General features: G+C 44.5%; 1 protein-coding gene across 4 annotated transcripts in view; it reads left to right on the top strand.

Moving 5' to 3' along the window:
* The first annotated feature begins 822 nt into the window (after window positions 1-822).
* The window catches only part of LOC149287129 (ankyrin repeat and FYVE domain-containing protein 1), a 48,111-nt gene continuing 29,013 nt past the window's right edge, over window positions 823-19,920 (top strand). The window contains exons 1-4 of one of the 4 annotated variants that reach the window (XM_089493542.1): window positions 823-874; window positions 12,208-12,400; window positions 15,860-15,978; window positions 18,738-18,873. In XM_089493542.1, the coding sequence (XP_089349668.1) occupies window positions 865-874; window positions 12,208-12,400; window positions 15,860-15,978; window positions 18,738-18,873 (458 nt within the window). In that variant the 5' untranslated portion in view covers window positions 823-864. Of the gene's footprint in view, window positions 875-3,099; window positions 4,700-6,431; window positions 6,781-11,227; window positions 11,597-12,207; window positions 12,401-15,859; window positions 15,979-18,737; window positions 18,874-19,920 lie in introns of those variants that run through there. The other 3 variants (XM_089493545.1, XM_089493541.1, XM_089493543.1) reach the window with 3 other exon arrangements.

Here is a 19,920-nt window from a genome sequence, read left to right as displayed (position 1 = left end):
GCCTTCCCCTGAGGCTGAGAGAGCGTGACCTGCCCCAAGGTCCCCAGTGGGTTGACATGGCTGAACCTTGACTCGAACCTGGATCTTCTGCTCCTATTTACTGTTTCCTGAACAGTTTTTATCTTGTTTGATCGTTACGTTGAGGCTGAGGGTGGAGGGACTGGGTAATGTTGATGATGGATGCATTGTGTATTTTGTTTTTCACTGTATATAAATAATAAGAATAAGAATAATTAAATAAAAGCTGGTGTTCTTTGACTTATTTCCACACCTTTCCTCTCCCTCAGAGAGGAGCCCACTGCGCATGCGCGCCTCCCAGCTTCTCTTTGTCTCTTCCCGCCCTTCGCTTCTCAGAAGGTCTCGCGAGAGTTCAGTCTGAAGAGAGCTCCTTTTTCTTCCCTCCCTTCGTTTCTCATAAAATCTCGCGAGAGTTGGGTCTGAGGAGCAGAACAAAAGTACTACGCATGCGCACCCACGCTTCGTCTCTTTCTCTCTCCTTTGTCTTCCAGCCCTTCGCTTCCCAGAAGATCTAGTAATAGTTCCATCTGAGGAGAAGAAATAGGACACTGCGCCTGCGTACTTTTCCGCTTCGCCTCTTTTTCTTCTCTCCCTTCGCTTCTCAGAAGATCTCGCGAGACTTTCGTCCGAGGAGAGGCGAAGAAGGTCAATGCGCATGCGCATCCTTCGTCTTCGCCTCTTTTCATTCTCGCCCTTCTCTTCCCAGAAGATCTCGCGAGAGTTTCGTGTGAGGCGGAAGCCAAATAGTGTGCTGCGCATGCGCATCTTCCCGCTTCGCCTCTTTTTCTTCTCGTCCAGAAGATCTCGCGAGAGTTCCGTCTCAGGAGGAGGCGGCGGCTGCCCAAAATGGCGGAAGGTAGGCGCGGCGGAGGCAGTCTGGGAAGAGGAAGGAATGGCTGCTTGAGGGATGGCGGTTCTTTCGTCTGTGGAGGATATTTCTGTGTCTGTGTGTGTGAGAGAGAGGGAGAGGATAAGGCTGCATCCATATTGCAGACATAGCCCACTTAGAGGCTCCAGGCTAGGGCTGCTCCTGCCGCCAAGGCTGCTGGGAAATGTAGTTCCTTGTGTCCCTAAAGCTCTCTTTGACAGAGGAGGAGACGCGCCTCGCAAAACTACATCTCCCAGAATGCCTCTGCGCGAAGCAGCTCTGGCCGTTATAGCTCCAAAAGCACACACAGCCTGCAGGGATATAGTCCACTCCCAGGCGGCTTCATCTGCCCTGGCTCAGTGCTAGGGAATCCTGGGAAATGCATCTGTTGTGAACTTCATGGCTGAGCGGGGAACGGGGGGCTGTTACTGCATGGAGGGGAGAGTTCAAGGGGAGCTGGAAATGATAGCGCTGGAAGGCACTGAGAGCAAGGGCTGCTGCTGGGTTGGAATGGGAGGAACTAAAGCAAAGGACAGTCCTTGCCCCCAGGGAATCATGGGAAACACTTGCCTATGGGCAAAGATTCCCCAGTGATTCTCTATGGGCAAGTATTCCCCTAGGTTTCCCTATGGGCAAGTATTCCCCATGTTTCCCTATGGGCATTTAATCCCCCATGTTTCCCTATGGGCAAGTAATCTCTATGTTTCCCTATGGGCATTTAATCCCCCATGTTTCCCTATGGGCATGTCATCCCCATGTTTCCCTATGGGCATTTAATCCCCATGTTTCCCTGTGGGCATTTAATCCCCATGTTTCCCTATGGGCAAGTATTCCCCATGTTTCCCTATGGGCATTTAATCCCCATGTTTCCCTATGGGCATGTCATCCCCATGTTTCCCTATGGGCATTTAATCCCCATGTTTCCCTATGGGCATTTAATCCCCATGTTTCCCTATGGGCATTTAATCCCCATGTTTCCCTATGGGCAAGTATTCCCCATGTTTCCCTATGGGCATTTAATCCCCATGTTTCCCTATGGGCATTTAATCCCCATGTTTCCCTATGGGCAAGTATTCCCCATGTTTCCCTATGGGCATTTAATCCCCATGTTTCCCTATGGCAATTAATTCCCCATGTTTCCCTATGGGCAAGTATTCCCCATGTTTCCCTATGGGCATTTAATCCCCATGTTTCCCTATGGGCATTTAATCCCCATGTCTCCCTATGGGCAAGTATTCCCCATGTTTCCCTATGGGCATTTAATCCCCATGTTTCCCTATGGGCAAGTATTCCCCATGTTTCCCTATGGGCATTTAATCCCCATGTTTCCCTATGGGCATTTAATCCCCCATGTTTCCCTATGGGCAAGTAATCTCTATGTTTCCCTATGGGCATTTAATCCCCATGTTTCCCTATGGGCAAGTCATCCCCATGTTTCCCTATGGGCATTTAATCCCCATGTCTCCCTATGGGCAAGTATTCCCCATGTTTCCCTATGGGCATTTAATCCCCATGTTTCCCTATGGGCAAGTCATCCCCATGTTTCCCTATGGGCATTTAATCCCCATGTCTCCCTATGGGCAAGTATTCCCCATGTTTCCCTATGGGCATTTAATCCCCATGTTTCCCTATGGGCAAGTATTCCCCATGTTTCCCTATGGGCATTTAATCCCCATGTTTCCCTATGGGCATTTAATCCCCCATGTTTCCCTATGGGCAAGTAATCTCTATGTTTCCCTATGGGCATTTAATCCCCATGTTTCCCTATGGGCAAGTCATCCCCATGTTTCCCTATGGGCCAGGATTCTCCTGTTATTCCCTATGGACAAGCATGGTTTCCCTATGGGCAAGTACTAACAGTTGTGTCCCTTTGGAACATAATGGCCCTGAATTGGTTCCCGCTTTAAGCTATTACTCAAAAGAACGTAATACAGGACAGTTGGAGACAGTGAAAGAAAAACATATAGATAACAGTTTGATTGATGGGTACGCTGCAAGGGGTAGAAACATATCTTAGGTGTAATATTAGAGTATCCAATGAATATACAGGGGTGTAAATGTTTAAGTCAAAGGTGACCAATGACGTGCAATTTGTAGTTTTCTTACTATAAAAGCTTGGTTCACTTTGGAATCGGGGGTCCCAGTAATTTGTATGTATTTCCTCTGAGAACACTGCAGCAAAACTATGTTTTCCTTTCCAATTGGCTCTGGGTCTCCCTGATAAACCGGGCTATAATTCTGGTTTTTAAATTAATCTGCTATAGTAACCACACATTGGTTTTTTTCCTGAGTGTGTGTGGTAGGCTATTGAACGATAGTTAATTTGATGTACATGTCTTTAAGTTGCACATAGACCTATGGTGGCTCCATGAATTTCATAGGGTTTTCTTAAGCAAGGAAGACTCAGAGGGGCTTTTGGCTGTTCCTTCCTCAGAAACAGTGATTCCCAAACTTTGGCCCTCTAGATGTTTTGGACTAAAGCTATAGGACGGGGGACACCTGGCTTAAGGAGACTTATACATGTGAAAGGGATCTGGGAGTCCAAGTAGACCACAAGTTGAACATGAGTCAACAGTGTGATGTGGCAGCTTAAAAGGCCAATGCGATTTTAGGGTGCGTCAATAAAAGTATAGTGTTAAAGATCAAGGGAAGTAATAGTGCCACTGTATTGTGCTTTTGTCAGGCCCCACCTGGAATAATACTGTGTCTTCTTCTGGACACCACAATTCAAAAAGGATGTTGGGAAACTGAATCGTGTCCATAGGAGGGAGACTAAGGTGGTGAAGGGTCTGGAAACCATGCCCTATGAGGAACCACTGATGTTAAGCTTGGAGAGGAGAAAGTTAAGAGGTGATATGATAGCCCTGTTTAAATACTTGAAAGGATGTCACATTGAGGAGGGAGCAAGCTTGTTTTCTGATGCTCCAGAGACTAGAACGCAGAGCAATGGATGCAAGCTCCAGGAAAAGAGATTCTACCTGAACATTAGGAGGGACTTCCTGACAGTGAGGGCTGTTCGACAATGGAAGGCTCCATGGACTTTGTAGGGTTTTCTTAGGCAAGGAAGAGGGGCTTTTGGCAATTCCTTCTTCTAAAACAGTGATTCCGAAACTTTGTTCCTCCAGATATTTTGGACTTCAGCTCCCAGAATTCCTCACAGTTGGCCAACCTGGCTGGGGCTTATGAGATTTCAAGTCCAAAACACCTGGAGGACCAGTGTTTGGGAACCGTTCCTCTAAGATATACACTACAGCACCTAGTATTTGTTGGTAGCCTCTCATATCTCTGAACCCTGTGTTAATTCTCTTACTGGAGAAACCCTAAAATCTGTTAGTGTTGAAGGGACTGCTAGATTCCTTCTCCTTTCTTCAAGGGTTGGGTTTGAATGAAAGGAAAACAGGTGTAAGTACTCTCCTTCCCCATGACCCCTTGGCTGATTTTGGACCCATCGCACACTTTTGCATAACCAGCGTCACAGTGGTACTTTGCATGTGGAAAGAACATGACTTGCATAATAATAACCCCCAAAGGACTGCTGTTCGTTGCTAAAATAGGAGGCAAGCTTCTCTGCTAAGGATGGCTGTGGCTGACTAACATAGTAATGGCAGTAGTACTGTATGTATTCATGTGTAAGTCTAGAAATTTAGGTCAAAGAATGGGCCCAAAAAGCCTGAGTCGATTTATCCACGGATCAATTTAAGTACTGTATCTTAACTCTAATTTAAAAGATGGAACCATCTCCTGGTGAAAAGCAAGAGTATAGTATGTGAAGCACCGACCCCCCTCTACTCTCTCGTCCATCCAGCCTTAAGAGTAAGCACAAAGAGTTATGTTTGCTGGACTTTTGTGAGTTCTTTGACATTGTTTTCCTTTCTACATCTTTTAGACTCTTTGCCATATGCCCCTAAATTTTATCCTCGACTTATACATGAGGTGGACTTATAGTCGAGTATGTATGGTATTTACATATCTGTGCTGCTTAATAGTGAACTTAGTACTCTCTAAGGTTTACAATCTGTAAGCCAACTGCTCCCAACAAGCTGGGGACTCATTTTACCGACCTACGAAAGGCTGGAAGGCTGAGCCAACCTTGGAGCCCTCCTCTGGCATCAAACCTTGTGGATTGAACCCTGTGGTTGCAGGACTGGCAAAAGGTATCAGATCTCTACACAGAGAGCTCTTTCATATGGGGAAAGTGATTCGTTTGAAATACTTGTATCCCATGTCCCTGGGACACCCAGAGGCAAGTTCAGTGTGAGAAAACGTTACTCAGAACCGAGTTGCTCAGTTTCTCAATCCTTAGTATTATTGCACAGTACTCAGAATTGTGCAACCTCCATCCAGATGTCAGAAGATGTGATGATCTTGCGGGTTTGCCCTGGCTTCCTCACACAGTCAAACATCTTAGTGTGGGCTACACAGTTTGTTTTCTTAGGAAGATTTTTTCAGAGGATAGAAAAGACAGAGAAGTTTATTGGGAGAGGGTCAGGTCTTTAAAGGTTTCTTCTTCCTCTGCGTCCCTGAAATGTTTGTAGTTAGCTTCTTGTTTCTGGCATTTGGGTGAGCAGATGGTAATAGATAAGCACAGCAAAATGTGGGTGGAAAGGTTTTTGCAAAGCAAATAGGACTTGACTTAATGGTAAACTAGGAGGCACAGTTTTGCAACAGTTAACACCTGATGGCCACTTCCAAAAAAGCATTACAGTTCGCCCTCCACATTTGTGGATTTGACTTTTGGGGATTTCATTGTTTGCAGTTTTGATCAGTATGGTCCACCGATGAATCTATGGCCTGTTCCAGACTGCCAAAATAAAGCTGCTTGGGGTCTCTTTGGAGGTATGCTGTTTAAATGATGTGTGCATCCTAAGAATCCGGAAGCTGCACCAAAGCTGTGCTCCAGTGCTTAGGAATGGAGTGTGGCTTTGGCGCAACCTCCGGACTCTTAGGACCCATGCGTCATTTAAATAGTATACCTCCAAAGAGACCCGTAGCAGCTTTATTTTGGCAGTCTGTAACAGGCCTATAAGTCCTCCAGTGCAATTCTGTTGGAAGTTGACCATAGAGTTGAGCTGGAGAACCTAGAGTTCCTAAAGGAGACACTTAGAAGAGACATCATCTGTATCCTCCTGGTTTGTGAGAGAAGGCAGTGTTCCTCTTTGGAGAGGTGACCGGCCATCTCTATTTTTGTGAACAGTTAGATTAAGAACACATGAAGAGCAATCCTGAATTAGACTGAAGGACTATTTAGTCTAGTATTCTGTAAATGCAGAGGCCAACATGTGTTCTTGTGGGAAAGCCTCCAGCAGGACATAGATGCAAACTATTTAAAAATATGCCAATAATAACTGATTAAACCCATTTTTTAAATAAAGAGGGGGGAATTATAGCATTTAATTGTGGCCATCTTGATAATTCAAGATGGTGTTCTCTTGAATGAAACTGTTGAACATTTCGGCTCCTGTTTGTGCGGCTAAAGAATGATTAACCTCCACTTGTTGTCTTTGGGTATCTGGAAAAGTCCCAGAGTCCGGGGGATCTGTAACTCTAGGCTCCGAAACAGAGATAGCTAGTGAAAGATTTTTGTTAACTTTGTAAAACTGCTGCAGTAGTTGCAGTGACTGAAGCTTTATTAAGTCATTTGTATCTGTTCTTTTCCATAGATATCAAAGCAGCGTGTACTAACAGCCATAAAGAAAGAGTATCATGTGCAGCAGCTGAAATATTTCAGAAGCCGAAAAGCTTGACTTGAAAACAGGTTTTTAAACAACTGGCCCCTTTCCCCATGCAAGCAGCGATGGAGCTGTACTGGTCTCTGGAAGGGAGAGAGTCCAAGAGGGGATGTGTTTGCACACAAATGCCTTCTTGTTGTCACATTGTGACTACCACAAGGGAAGGTGAGAAAAGCCAATGTGGAAGATCTCAGTTTTCAGGTACTCTCAGTCAGTGAAGATAGACTGATCTCAGGCAGTCTTCTCTGAAGATGCCAGCCACAGATGCTGGCGAAACGTCAGGGATAAACTCTTCTGGAACATGGCCTCGTAGTCTGAAAAACCCACAAAAAACTATGGCCGTGAAAGCCTTCAACTTCACAAACTCAGGCCTGTTCCAGACTGCCAAAATAAAGCTGCTTGGGGTCTCTTTGGAGGTATGCTATTTAAATGATGCATGGGTCCTAAGAGTCCGGAGGTCGCGCCAAAGCCACACTCCATTCCTAAGCACTGGAGGGCAGCTTTGGTGCAGCTTCCAGATTCTTAGGATGCATGCATCATTTAAACAGCATACCTCCAAAGAGACCTAAAGCAGCTTTATTTTGGCAGTCTGGAACAGGCCTCAGTCAGTTCTCAGGAAGAAAGTTGCTTTTTAGGTCACCTAGTCCTAAGCAGTTTGGACCTTTACAAGGGAGAACTAGGACCTGGAGTTGCTCTTTCAAATGAATGAGCAGCCAAAGTAATCCGTCCAGATGGGAGGTAATACAAGTCTTAGATCTGATCTATAGAAGACACTTTCAGGGCCGGAGTGGGGAACGTGTGGCCCTCCAGGATTGAGGTGGATCACGTTCCTTGATCCAGTGCTGACAGAAAGTCCTTCAACGCCTGGAAGGCCATACCTTCATTGTACTTGCTTTTAAATGAAGGGAAATATTTGTATCCTCATTCTAATACTTCAACGGTGATTGGTCGAAATAAAAATATTCTTCCGAAAGTCCACTGGAACCCTCCTCACGTGGTTTATTTTTCTTATTGCTACTATAAAAGCTGTATTGAAAGCTAGGAAACTGCTTGGTTCTCCACTAAACTTCCTTACATACTATATAACCAATGGATCTATGGCCCAGCCTACTTAGTAGTTGGTCTGTTTGTTGGTAAACTGACCTTTTGGCCACTCCTTGAGTTGTTCAATTGTGTGCTGCTCTGCTGGCTTCTTAGTAGAGAAGCATTTGAGGGTTACTAATGGTTGCAGGGTTGCTCCAGCCCTTGAGAAGTGTGTATTTTGTCAAAATACAGAAACTTGTGCAACTTTTTCTCCTAGGCACTGCAGTCTTGCAGGTGCGGTGTTTGCTGCACCAAATACATGTTTCCCTCTTGCTCTTTATATCTTTTCAGCAGCCAGTGGTTACCACCACATGCATCTTAAAAGCATAGCAACAGTCCGAGTTTTAATTCTGAAATGTACCATATATATTTGTGTACAAGTCGACCTCATGTATAAGTTGAGGGAACGTTTCAGGGTCAAAATCCTGGGTTTTTATGACCATGGATAAGTCGAGGGTAAACCTTAAGCGGCTATACGGAAGGATAGAAAGGGGGAAATACCACTTCCGACCCTCCTTCTCCTTTGCCGGACCTCTCCCAACCGATTTCCAGGTGTTGGAGGAAAGGTTTTAACATTGGATTGAGAAAGGAAGCAAGTGGATTTGAATGGAGAATTGTTTCCATAGGAAGCAAGGTCTTGCAAAATGGACTGGAGAGATGGTTTTAGATGGAGAGGGGTTTTTTGATAGGAAGCAAGGTCTTGCAAAAGGGACCAGAGAGAGAAGCAAGTGGGTTTAAATGGAGGTTTTTCCATGGGAAGCCAGGGCTTGCAATACGGAGCAAGAGAGGAGCAGAGAGAGACGGAAGTGATTTTAAATGGGGAGTTTTTCCGATAGGAAGCAAAGGCTTACAAAACGGACTGGTGTTCAATGGAGATTGTGGCGTCAGGCTTGCTTGCTTTAGGACCCTTCTAAGCACTACTGATGTATTGACCCTTATATATTTACAGTAGTTGGGCAGGGCAGGAAAATCCCTGGCTGAACATTTGAAGTTGTTTCCAGTCATGTTGGAGTGATAGCTTCAAATAATATGAGCGTGGGATGTTCTAAATTGGGGCAACGTCACAGTCTAAAGTAAATGGAAGTTGTTTTGGTGGACTTGAGCAAAAAGAGCAGTTTGGCGTACTTATAGCTAGTATGTGAAAGTGAAGTACTTCCTCATGAGTTCTTTCTGCTTCCTTCACCAGAAATCCTCTGGTGGTCATAAATTGATGATGTTGGCTGGGAATGACTATCCTGTAGTTGTTCTTCCCTTTTCTAGGAAAGCTTAGAAGTTAGGTCTCCACATTTGTAGATTTGACTTTTGCGGATTTGATTCTTTCTGGTTTTGAGTAATATCTTCGCTCTAGGAATCTCTTATATCCTCCAGCATAACTGCCAGAAGTTGACCATAGAGTTGTGCTGGAGAACCTAGATGGCTATGAGGCCATGTTCTGGAAGAGTTCAGAGGTGACTGAAGATGCCAGCCACAGATGCAGGCAAAATGTCAGGAGTAAATTCTTCTAGGACACAACCTCATAGCCCGAAAAAGCCATAAAAAAACCTATGGATGCTGGCCATCAAAGCCTTCGACTTCAGAGTTTCTTTTATTTGTGGATTTGCCACTTTCACAGGGATCAAACGGCTGTAATCCTAGCGAATGCGGAGAGCCCACTGCGTAGCCATGTTAGTCTGTAGAATCAGTATGTAAAGCCATCTAGTGGCACCTTTGAGACTAACTGAAAGAAAGAAGTTGGCGGCATGCGCTTTCGTAGATTCAAGTCTGCTTCTTCAGATGCATTTGGTCAACTTTCTCAGATGCCACTTCATCAAGTCCATCTACAAAAGCTCATGCTGTGGATTTATTTGAAGGGATTGTTCTGCAGTATGAGAAGAATATAGCCAGTCTAGCGCAACTATGCTGCGGATAGTGTGGTCTTGTAAGCTGGCATTCCAAGAAATACCTGGATATATAGAGAGCCTTGTATGAGACATAGTGGCCTAGTAACCAAAGCTTGGAGACTTTACATTTTTAGGGGTAGAACATCCAGAAACCACCAGTCAGCGGTGAAAACTAGGAATGAAGGACTTAAAACGGTCGCATACAGCAGGAATGGGCAAGTCCCTTCAGCCCTAGGAAGAATGGCTAGTGGTGAAGGCTTATCAGAGGTGTAGTCCAAAAACATCTGGAGGGCAACAGTTGTTCAGCTTAAGCACTGACATCAAAGTTCAGTCAGCAAAATAAAATATCATTCCACGACCTCTGCTTCTTGGGAGGCTGAAAAATGTAAGAACTGCAATTTTGAACCAAATTACATTTGATGCTAGAGCTCTTTATCCATTTGGGACCACTTGATGCATTGTTAAATCCATATAAAACCACCCTTTGTGTCAGTATGTTTTGCCAAGCCTTGGTGCATTCTACTAGCGGTGCATCGATATCCGCAGCAGATACCCCACATCTGCCTTCCTAGCAGATCTCGCTTGCCGGCACTTAAGGGAAAAGGTTAGGTAGCTACTGGTGGTGGGTTTCATGGCAGAAAGATCAATGCAATATAAAAGGCAAGCTCTTTCACATGACATAAGTTGCAGCATGTTGATGCAGTAGCTGAGCAATCTGACTTGAACATGTGGTTGATCCATTTGACAGTTGGCAATACTCACAGGCCTCCCCCATGCTGAGGATTAATGGCAGGCTAGAATGAGAGCTTGGAAAAGTTACCTTTTAGAGCTCAGTCCCCCAGCCCCATGGCTCCATCCAGACTGAGCCTGTTCCCCATATGGAGTTGGAATATATCCAAAGGCCATCCAGTCCTGTGCCAGCTCAAGAATATGCCCTAAAGCGATGGTTCTCAACCTTGGGTCCTCCAGGCATTTTAGACTTCAGCTCCCAGAATCCCTGATCATTTGGGCAAGCTGACTGGGACGTCTGGGAGTTAATGTTCAAAACATTAGGCGAGCCAGAGGTTGAGAACCACTGCCCTAAAGCATACCTGACAACGCTAATATGAGGAACGACTTAGGGAGCTGGGGATGTTTAGCCTGAAGAAGAGAAAGTTAAGAGGTGATATGATAGCCCTGTTTAAATATTTGAGGGGTGTCCTATTGAAGAGGGAGCAAGCTTGTTTTCTGCTGCTCCCGAAAATAGGATGCAGTGGATGCAAGCTCCAGGAAAAGAGATTCCACCTCAACGTTAGGAGGAACTTCCTGACAGTAAGGGCTGTTTGACAGTGGAACACACTCCCTCGGAGTGTAGTGGAGTCTCCCTCCTTGGAGGCGTTCAAACAGAGGCTGGATGGCCATCTGTCAGGGATGCTTTGATTGAGAGTTCCTGCATGGGGTTGGACTGGATGGCCCTTGGGACCTTGGACAGGTACCTCTGGTTACCACAGTTCCCATAATTCCTCAACTAGCATCATAACGTAGAACTGTAAGGTAAATTCCAGATAGTAGATGATGATGATGATGATGATGATAAAACCAGTAGTATTTTTTAGACTTGCTCTCTGGGATCTTTTACTGGAGATGTTTTAATCTCATTCTCTCTGTCCTATACTAAGCCTGTGTTCTCTCTTGCTTAGCTATAGCTTCCCCCCTCTCAGAAGAATGTGTGAAACTACAGTAGCCCCTCCTTATCCATGGATTTTGTATCCACAGATTCAAGCATCCACGGCTTGAAAATATTCCCGAAAAGTATAAATTCCAAATAGCAAACCTTGATTTTCCATTTTATATAAGGGACACCATTTTGCTCTGTCATTATATTTAATGGGACTTGAGCATCCACAGATTTTGTTATCCACGGAGGATCCTGGAACCAAACCCCAGCGGATAAGAAGATCCCACTGGGAAGGGACAGGAGAGTAGCCATGTTAGTCTATTACAGCAAAACTGAGAGGTTGTTTTCTGGCACTTTAAAGGTGAGCAGATTTATTGCAGTGTGAGCTATAATGGTTGCTGCCAGGACTTTCTGGATTTAATTTCCCTCTACATCTCTTGTCTGTAGTCCCTCTCCTGTAGTGTGCATGCACCTGACATGGTAGGTAACGCTGTGCATCTAGTGAAGGGGGCTATGGTTCACAGATACCCTCCCCATACCCTCTTAGATAAGGAGAGAAACAATAAAATGCAGGCAAGCTTACTAACATCTCTAATTTTTCTCCTGTTTGGTATGTGACTTCTTGCCTGATGAAGAAGCCAGTGGGGCTTCACAAGCTTGCAACAAGTATATTGAGCATTTTGGTTGGCCAATAAAGGTCTCACTGTTCGGTAGACTCTCTTAGTTGTTGATGGAAAGACTAAAGAGTTAACTAGTCTTCCTTCCACTGATGTTCTATGTTTTGTCTACTCCAGCTGCCAGTGTAGGACCTTATCTGCTCCAGCTGCCAGTGTAGGACCTTTTCTAGTTCAAGTGTTTCAGGTCATCTTCAGATGGGTCGATTGTAGGACTTGCTGCAGACAATGCATGCACTCCATCACTCAACTATGACTCTTACTCAACTGTGACCCTTTCCTGTTGTTGGCTTTTCAGAAGAGGTGGCCAAACTGGAAAAACACCTGATGCTTCTCCGCCAGGAATATGTCAAGCTCCAGAAGAAGCTGACGGAGACCGAGAGGAAATGTGCTCTTCTGGCTGCTCAGTCCAACAAAGAGAATGCCAGCGATTCCTTCATCACTCGACTCCTTTCCATTGTAGCAGAGCTCTATGAGCAGGAGCAATACAGGTAAGGATGGAGGCTAGAGGTGAAGACAGATGCTGGTTGGACATGACTAGACAGTCACGTCAAAGGGGGAAACATTTACCTTTTCTTATGTGCGCACACTCTCTTTATGTACACAAGGCTATTGCTTGATGAAATTCCACTTGGTTTTGGATTTTAATCGATAAAGTCGGTATGGTTTGGCCCTGACATCTGAAGCAGGCCACTGTCTTTTCAGACTGTCTGCTAGGTCTCTGCTTGTTTGACAAATTATCCTGATGGTATTTTTTCCATAGCAGAAGATGGTAGAGACTTGTTTTCACACTCTTGGAGTGACTTCAGCTTTTAAATATACATTCAAGACTAATACTATGCTACTGCTTTGTTGTTCTTCATTGAGATACACCTATCCCTCCATATTTGCGGATGTGATTATTCACAGATTTGGTTAATATGTTCTCTCTAGGAATATCTATGTCCAACTCTTTGGTAAACTTCAACTAAAAGTTCTCCTGGAGGACCTAGAGATTCCTAGACGAAATACTCTACTAGGCATTTGTAGCTCCTCCAGGTGTCTGTCAGATGTTGACCATGGAGTTGCTCTGGAGGACCTAGAGATTCCTAGAAAGGTGTCCTCTCAGGTAAAAGCATGGTGTATTTGTTATTTGCGGTTTTTCCATATTCACGGGGGTCTTGTGCCCCTAACCCTAGCGAATATGGAGGGACAAGTGTATTTTAAAATGAAATGGTATATTCCTGTTAAGGCAGCATCCCCTCCTATGCAGTCTCTTTCTTGTGGAATAAAATAATAATTATTATTATTATTTATATTCTGCTTAATCACTTGGAATCCAAGCGGATTACAACAATAAAAGAGGATAGAGTTAAAATTCTAAAACCCCTAACCCTCCCCCCTCTCCCAGAAAAACAATTGAGACTCTTAAGCAAGATATTTATGTATCTTGCCATATTGTCCAAAAAGGGATTGTAAATCTAATAGACTATATAAATCCTTACATTATTTACCAGTATGCAGAGACAAAGTTTCAAGGTAGGATGTTAAGTGCAATCCAGCCAGTTCTTCCAAAACGTGGAAGCTGGGGTTTGCTGTATTTTCCTGTAGGATGAAAATGTGCTCTCTGCTAAATCCCTTACGTCAAGGGATTCGGTCCAGGCCCAGCGTATGTTTGGGGATGATTGAGAGTCATAAATAATGCCCCATTTCAAGACAGTATGCTGTTCGTTATATGTTTATTGCATAGAATCATAGTTGGAAGAGACCGCAAGGGCCATCCAGTCCAACCCTATTCTGCCATGCAGGAAATCCAAATCAAAGCATCCCCAGCAGATGGCCATCCAGCCTCTGTTTGAAGACCTCCAGTATGAAACTCATACTGCCATGAGGCCGAGGCAGCCAAAGGTCCTTTCTTTTGTTAGTTAAAATAGTTATCCTGGTTCGATGTTAAATAATAATTGTAGGTAAAGATGTTTCACCTCCAGAGAGTCCCGCACTTTTTGTGTGTGCGTTCTTACTCTTTTGGAAGGAGGAGGGTTAATTTTCGGAGCAAATGTTGCTCATGCTGTTCAGTTGGTGTGCAATGCCCGATTTCTTCATCTGGTTCTGCTTGATGGAACTGAGTTGTTTGTGTTTCACTTCTGCTGAACTGCAGCTACTCTCATCCTGGGGTCGATGACAAATTTAGTTAAAACCATTACTTGATGTGCAGTGATGAAATATAAGGAAGACTTTCAGCTCCTGAACACTTTGCTTTTGGATCTCCGCCAGTGTGTGAACTTGGACATTGCCTAGGAGTCTTGAATAAAAAGATCAAACTAAACAAACCCTCTAGTAAATAGCATTTAGCTTCAGACATTGGCTGGGCAGAGGTTTCCAAGAAACCTCTGGATCATGGCAAAACTCCTTAAACCCCATTGAAAATCCCTGGATGAACCGGGAAGTTGCACCTGGAAGCATTTTGATTTTCAGCTGATTTTAGATCATGAAATAGCATAATGTAGCCCACCACAATTGTGAAAATTTGCCCTAGGGGACCCCCCCCCCCCATCCGTTTGTAATAATATTTCTGGAGCCAGAAGCACATTCATTTGTTTGTAGGTAATATACACATAGGTTCCAGAAGGAATTTAAGAAGAGCATGTGTGCATGCATATTCTGATGATACTTGGCATCTTTGTTTCTCATAGGTGGCGCATGTACAGAGCCCTCCATATTGGCAGCTTTGATTTTTGCGGATTTGATTATTGACAGATTTGATTAATATGTTCTCTCTCAAAATCTCTGAGACCTGCAGTGCAGCTTTGTGGTCAACGTCCACTAGAAGTCGCATTGGAAAACCTAGAGAACACCTCTTTAGACCTTGTTAGGTCCTCCAGCACAATTCTGTGGTCATCTTAGAGCAGATGTTGATCATAGAGTTGTGTTGGAGGACTAGACATTCCTAGGGATGTGTCCCTTAGGATGAAAACAAGTGTTTTTTATTTGCTGTTTTCCCACTTTCACAGGGTCCTGTGTCCGGAAGCCCAACGAATGTGGAGTGCTCAATGTATATGTGTGCATTTTAAAATGATTTATCTGACTAAATGCTAAATCCAATGTTAGTCCAAATGGAAGTAGATTCACTGAAATGAGTGGGACATGTGCAATGGGACATGATTAAAAAGGCCCATTGTTTTCAGTGGGTCTGTTCCAGTATTGGACTGAGCCCTAGATTAAACAAAATAAAACACCAAACTGCCTAGCCTCTTGTGGAAGGGACTTCCAGAGGATGAGAGCAGCCACCAAGAAGGCTCTCTCTTGTGTCCTCACCAGTGACCTGTGGTGGCGCTTGGACCAAGACAAAGCCTTCCCCAGCAAATCCTAGGACCCTTGCAGATTTGTATGGAGAGATGTAGGCCTGTTACAGACTGCCAAAATAAAGCTGCTTTGGGTCTCTTTGGAGGTATGCTATTTAAATGATGCATGGGTCCTAAGAGTCCGGAGGTTGCGCCAAAGCCACACTCCGTTCCTAAGCCCTGGAGGGCAGCTTTGGTGCAGCTTCCGGATTCTTAGGGTGCATGCATCATTTAAACAGCATACCTCCAAAGAGACCTGAAGCAGCTTTATTTTGGCAGTCTATAACAGGCCACAGTCTTTCAGATTCATAGCAGGATAGAATTTGAAGAGACCGATCTAGACCTAAGCCCTGTAAGTCCATGACCTAAGCTGTCGTCACTTGCCTTCATTCTTCCTCATTTGACATTTCCCAGCTGTATCCACAGAGCATGCAACCTGCATGTGTGCATGTTTTTCTCATTCATCAAAGTCTAGAAGTTTCTTTGGGTTCTCAGGGATTATTCAGAGACTGAAGAACATGCAAGAGGAGAGTGAGAATACAACATATGTCCTGAAGATCATTGCAGTAATGCTGAGTTAATAAAGCCATCTAAAGCCTAGGTTTGAGTATGTCTCTTTTGTTTCTCCAGTGACCTGAAGATAAAGGTTGGAGACAAGTGCATCTGTGCTCACAAATTCGTCTTGGCCGCCCGCAGCGAGACATGGAGCCTGGCCAACCTGGTGTCAGCCGAAGAGCTGGATCTGTCAGGTTGGTTTTTGACTGATGCTGTGTGTGTGTGTGCGAGGAGAGGGGGACACTTTCATTGCCTTTAGAGGAGCAGTGAAAAGAGGAAAGGTTCCTTGGGCAGAGGGCTGCTGCTTAGTCTAAAGGAGGAGGTGCCCTGCCTGCAAAAAAAGAGGCACTTGATCCGTTAATTATCAAGCTTTTGTCTCCAGAACATGCTAAAGGCCTTTGAGAGCTCACTGTTTAGTGCTGGTTCACTTGGTGGGCCCATCCCTCTTTCATTTTAATGATGCGGATGTGAAGTGTGAGGGTCTGTTCATCTTTCTTGAGTGGCAGCCTGACACAGCGAGGAAACAAAGCTGTCTGAAGCGGCCTGATTTATTCTTTTTGTTTTGGGTGGGTGCCGTTCTCTCAAAGCAGCATCTGTAGAAATGCCATGTAACTGTTGCAAAGCCAGCCTTTTTGAGATACCTCCGCCCCCAGACCTTGGCAGCATGCACATTGCTTTCTAACAAATCTGAATATTGGGATGAAATTGAATTACGTTGACCAAGATGGATTGATTGTAAACCGGAGCAAAATATTTAAAAAGACCACTGTTTACAGTTGTGTGTGTATTGCACAGTAACAATATAGCTATTTAGATTGGCATGGTAAAATAAGCCCTTTGGGGAATTGGTTGAATCCCGCTATTTTTGTTACCCAAGTTACATTTGCACATAGTGTGTGCAATACAGCTTCTAAGCTGCCATTTGTCATTTAGCCAGAAGCAGGTAAGACAAGAAGAGCTATGTCTAGATCGAGGGAAGCAATGGAACCACTCTGTTCCACTTTGGTCAAGTCTCACCTGACCAAATAATGGGTCCAGTTCTGGGCACCACAATTCAAAAAGGGTGTTGAGAAGCTGAAGTATGTCCAGAGGAGGGCAACCAAAATGGTGAAGGGTCTGGAAACTATGAAGCTCTATGAGGAGAGACTTAGGGAGCTGGGGATGTTTAGCCTGCAGAAGAGATGGCTAAGAGGTGATATGATAACCCTGTTTAAGTATTTGAAGGGTGTCATATTGAGGAGGAAGCAAGCTTGTTTTCTGCTGCTCCGGAGAATACTAACTGGAGCAATGGGTGCAAGTTACAGGAAAAGAGATTCCACCTCAGTATTAGGAACAACGTCCTGACAGTAAGAGCTGTTCAATAGCAGAAGATGCTGCCTTGGAGAATGGTGGAGATTTTTAAACAGAGGCTGGATGGCCATCTCTTGGAGGTGCTTTGATTGTGAGTTCCTGCATGGCAGAATGGGGTTAGATTGGATGGCCCTTGGGCTCTCTTCCAATTCTAGGATTCTATGACCATAAGTACTAGGCTGAAAAGAGAGAGAGAGACATAGTTTTACTTTGTCCATTTTGCCTCACAACACTTGTGTGAGCTAGGTTAGACTCGGGATGAATGGCAGATCCAAAGGTGCAAAGGTTGACAGTTGAGAAGGAGATGGGTCTTCCTGTTGAGCCTAATCTGATATTTTAACTACTTTTCAAGCAGAATAGAATGGATACTGGAATACTTCATTGTCGATGGAAAAACCATTCTTGATGTTGAAACATGATGATGACAGGGAGCGGGGCAAGGAATTGTGTTGTTTCGACTTGTTTTATAGCCTTCATTCGTAATGGGGTGGATGGGGGATTAATGGCATGGGGACAGTCCTGTGTTAGCAGTCCCATAGAATTGGAAGAAACCCCAAGGGCCATCCAGTCCAACCCCATTCTGCCATGCAGGAACTCTCAATCAAAGCATCCCCGACAGATGACCATCCAGCCTCTATTTAAAGACCTCCAAGCAAGGAGACTCCACTACACTCCGAGGAAGAGTGTTTGACTGTGTGTTCTCCCTTACGTTTTTGGCTGTACAACTACTTCTAATATTAGTTCCTCGGCTAGTCAGCTCCTCTTTCTTGGGGGTCAGCATACAGCCAGCAAGGCATCCTGCAGCATAACTAAAAGTATCTCTGCATCTTGAGGCACATGGGGTGCCTCTGCAAGCTTTTCCTTCTGGAATATCCACAACAACAGTGTGACTGCGCATCTGTTTCACTGCTACTAGGAAAACACAAACAATTCTTAAACAGAGGCTGGATGGCCATCTCTTGGGGGTGCTTTGATTGTGAGTTCCTGCATGGCAGAATGGGGTTGGACTGGGTGGTCCTTGGGGTCTCTTCCAATTCTATCCTATGAATCTATGATTCTAAGGTAGCAAGAAACTTTTGCCAATAGTCCGTTTATTATTTATTTTTGTGGGTTTTTCGGGTTATGTGGCCGTGTTCTGGAAGGGTTTATTCCTGACGTCCTGATGTTTTGCCAGCATCTGTGGTTGGCATCTTCAGAGATTGCTGGCATGGAAGAGAGTGGGGTACATTCCCTGAAGATGCCAGCCACAGATGCTGGTGAAACGTCAGGAATAAACTCTTCCAGAACACGGCCACCTAGCCCAAAAAACCCACAAAAATCTATGGATGCTGACTATGAAAGACTTTGACTTCACATATTATTTATTTATTCTTTAAAATAGCAGCTCAGGGCTTTCATCCTTTAAACTGACCTACCAGAAAGTGCCTTCATATGGTTACTCTTTTCTCCTTATGCTTATGCTATACTTTGGGGAATGGTGTGGGGTTGGTTGGCATGACGTATGGGATAGAATTTGACTGGGCTTTACCCAGTTGATATCGATTAATTAAGGGTGGCAGTTGCAAGCGTAATAGGGATAAAATATCTCAAGTTCTTCCACCAGATGCTGACCCCGAGGTGACCATGGCAATGTTGCGTTGGATCTACACAGATGAGCTGGAGCTGAGAGAAGATGATGTGTTCCTGACAGAGCTGATGAAACTAGCAAACAAGTTTCAACTACAGCTTCTTAGGGAAAGGTGAGCCTTTGAGTCAGCTGTTGTGTCGGTATATACTTAGCCAGATGAGCTAACAAAATGAATTTCAACAAGGAGAAATGCAAGGTACTGCACTTAGGGCGGATAAATGAAATGAACAGATATATAGGATGGGGGACACCTGGCTGAATGAGATTTATATGTGTGAAAGGGATCTGGGAGTCCCAAGTAGACCACAAGTTGAACATGAGTCAACAGTGCGATGTGGCAGCTAAAAAGGCCAATGCGATTTTAGGCTGCATCAATAAGAGTATAGTGTCTAGACCAAGGGAAGTAATAGTGCCACTCTATTCTGCTTTGGTCAGGCCCCACCTGGAATATTGTCTCCAGTTCTGGGCACAATTCAAAAAGGATATTGAGAAACTGGATCATGTCCAAAGGAGGGCAACTAAAATGGTGAAGGGTCTAGAAACCATGTCCTATGAGGAATGACTGAAGGAGCTGAGGATTTCAGTGGCTTCCCTGTGCATCCTGATATGGTAGTGGTTGGCGTGGTCCAGAATTTCAGCGTTAACAAACAGTATTTTATGCCCAGGATGGTTTGTAACACGTTCTGCTACTGCTGATTTTTCTGGCTGACCCAGTCTGCAGTGTCTCTAGTCTTCCTTGATTCTTGTTTGCACACTGCGCTTGGTGGTCCCTATGTAGACTTGTCCGCAGCTGCATGGTATGCAGTAGTGGAATCTCCTTCCTTGGAGGTCTTCAAACAGAGGCTGGGTGGCAATCTGTCGGGGATGTTTTGATTTAGATTTCCTGCATGGCAGAATGGGGTTGGACTGGATGGCCCTTGCGGTCTCTTCCAACTTTATGTTTCTAGAATACCTAAAACTGATTTATCCATTGTGGAAGTGGTAATACAACAATCAGAGATATGGAATAGAAGATTCTCCCTGGAAAATTAAGCCAAGCCAAGTTTCTTTTGGAAAAACATTGTCTGTAGCAGGTCTTTTTCCCCATGAGATGTCTTCCTCCCCATGTCTGTTGTTTTTGTCTGTTGCCATCACTGAAGATATCTAAATCCCTGACTTT

The sequence above is a fragment of the Sceloporus occidentalis genome, unplaced genomic scaffold, assembly GCF_023333645.1.
Source record: "Sceloporus occidentalis isolate IW3139 unplaced genomic scaffold, rSceOcc1.0.p SCAF_64, whole genome shotgun sequence".
Classification (NCBI taxonomy): Eukaryota; Metazoa; Chordata; class Lepidosauria; order Squamata; family Phrynosomatidae; genus Sceloporus; species Sceloporus occidentalis.
Note: the sequence above shows the minus strand (reverse complement) of the source record. Positions and strands in the feature narration are given on the sequence as shown.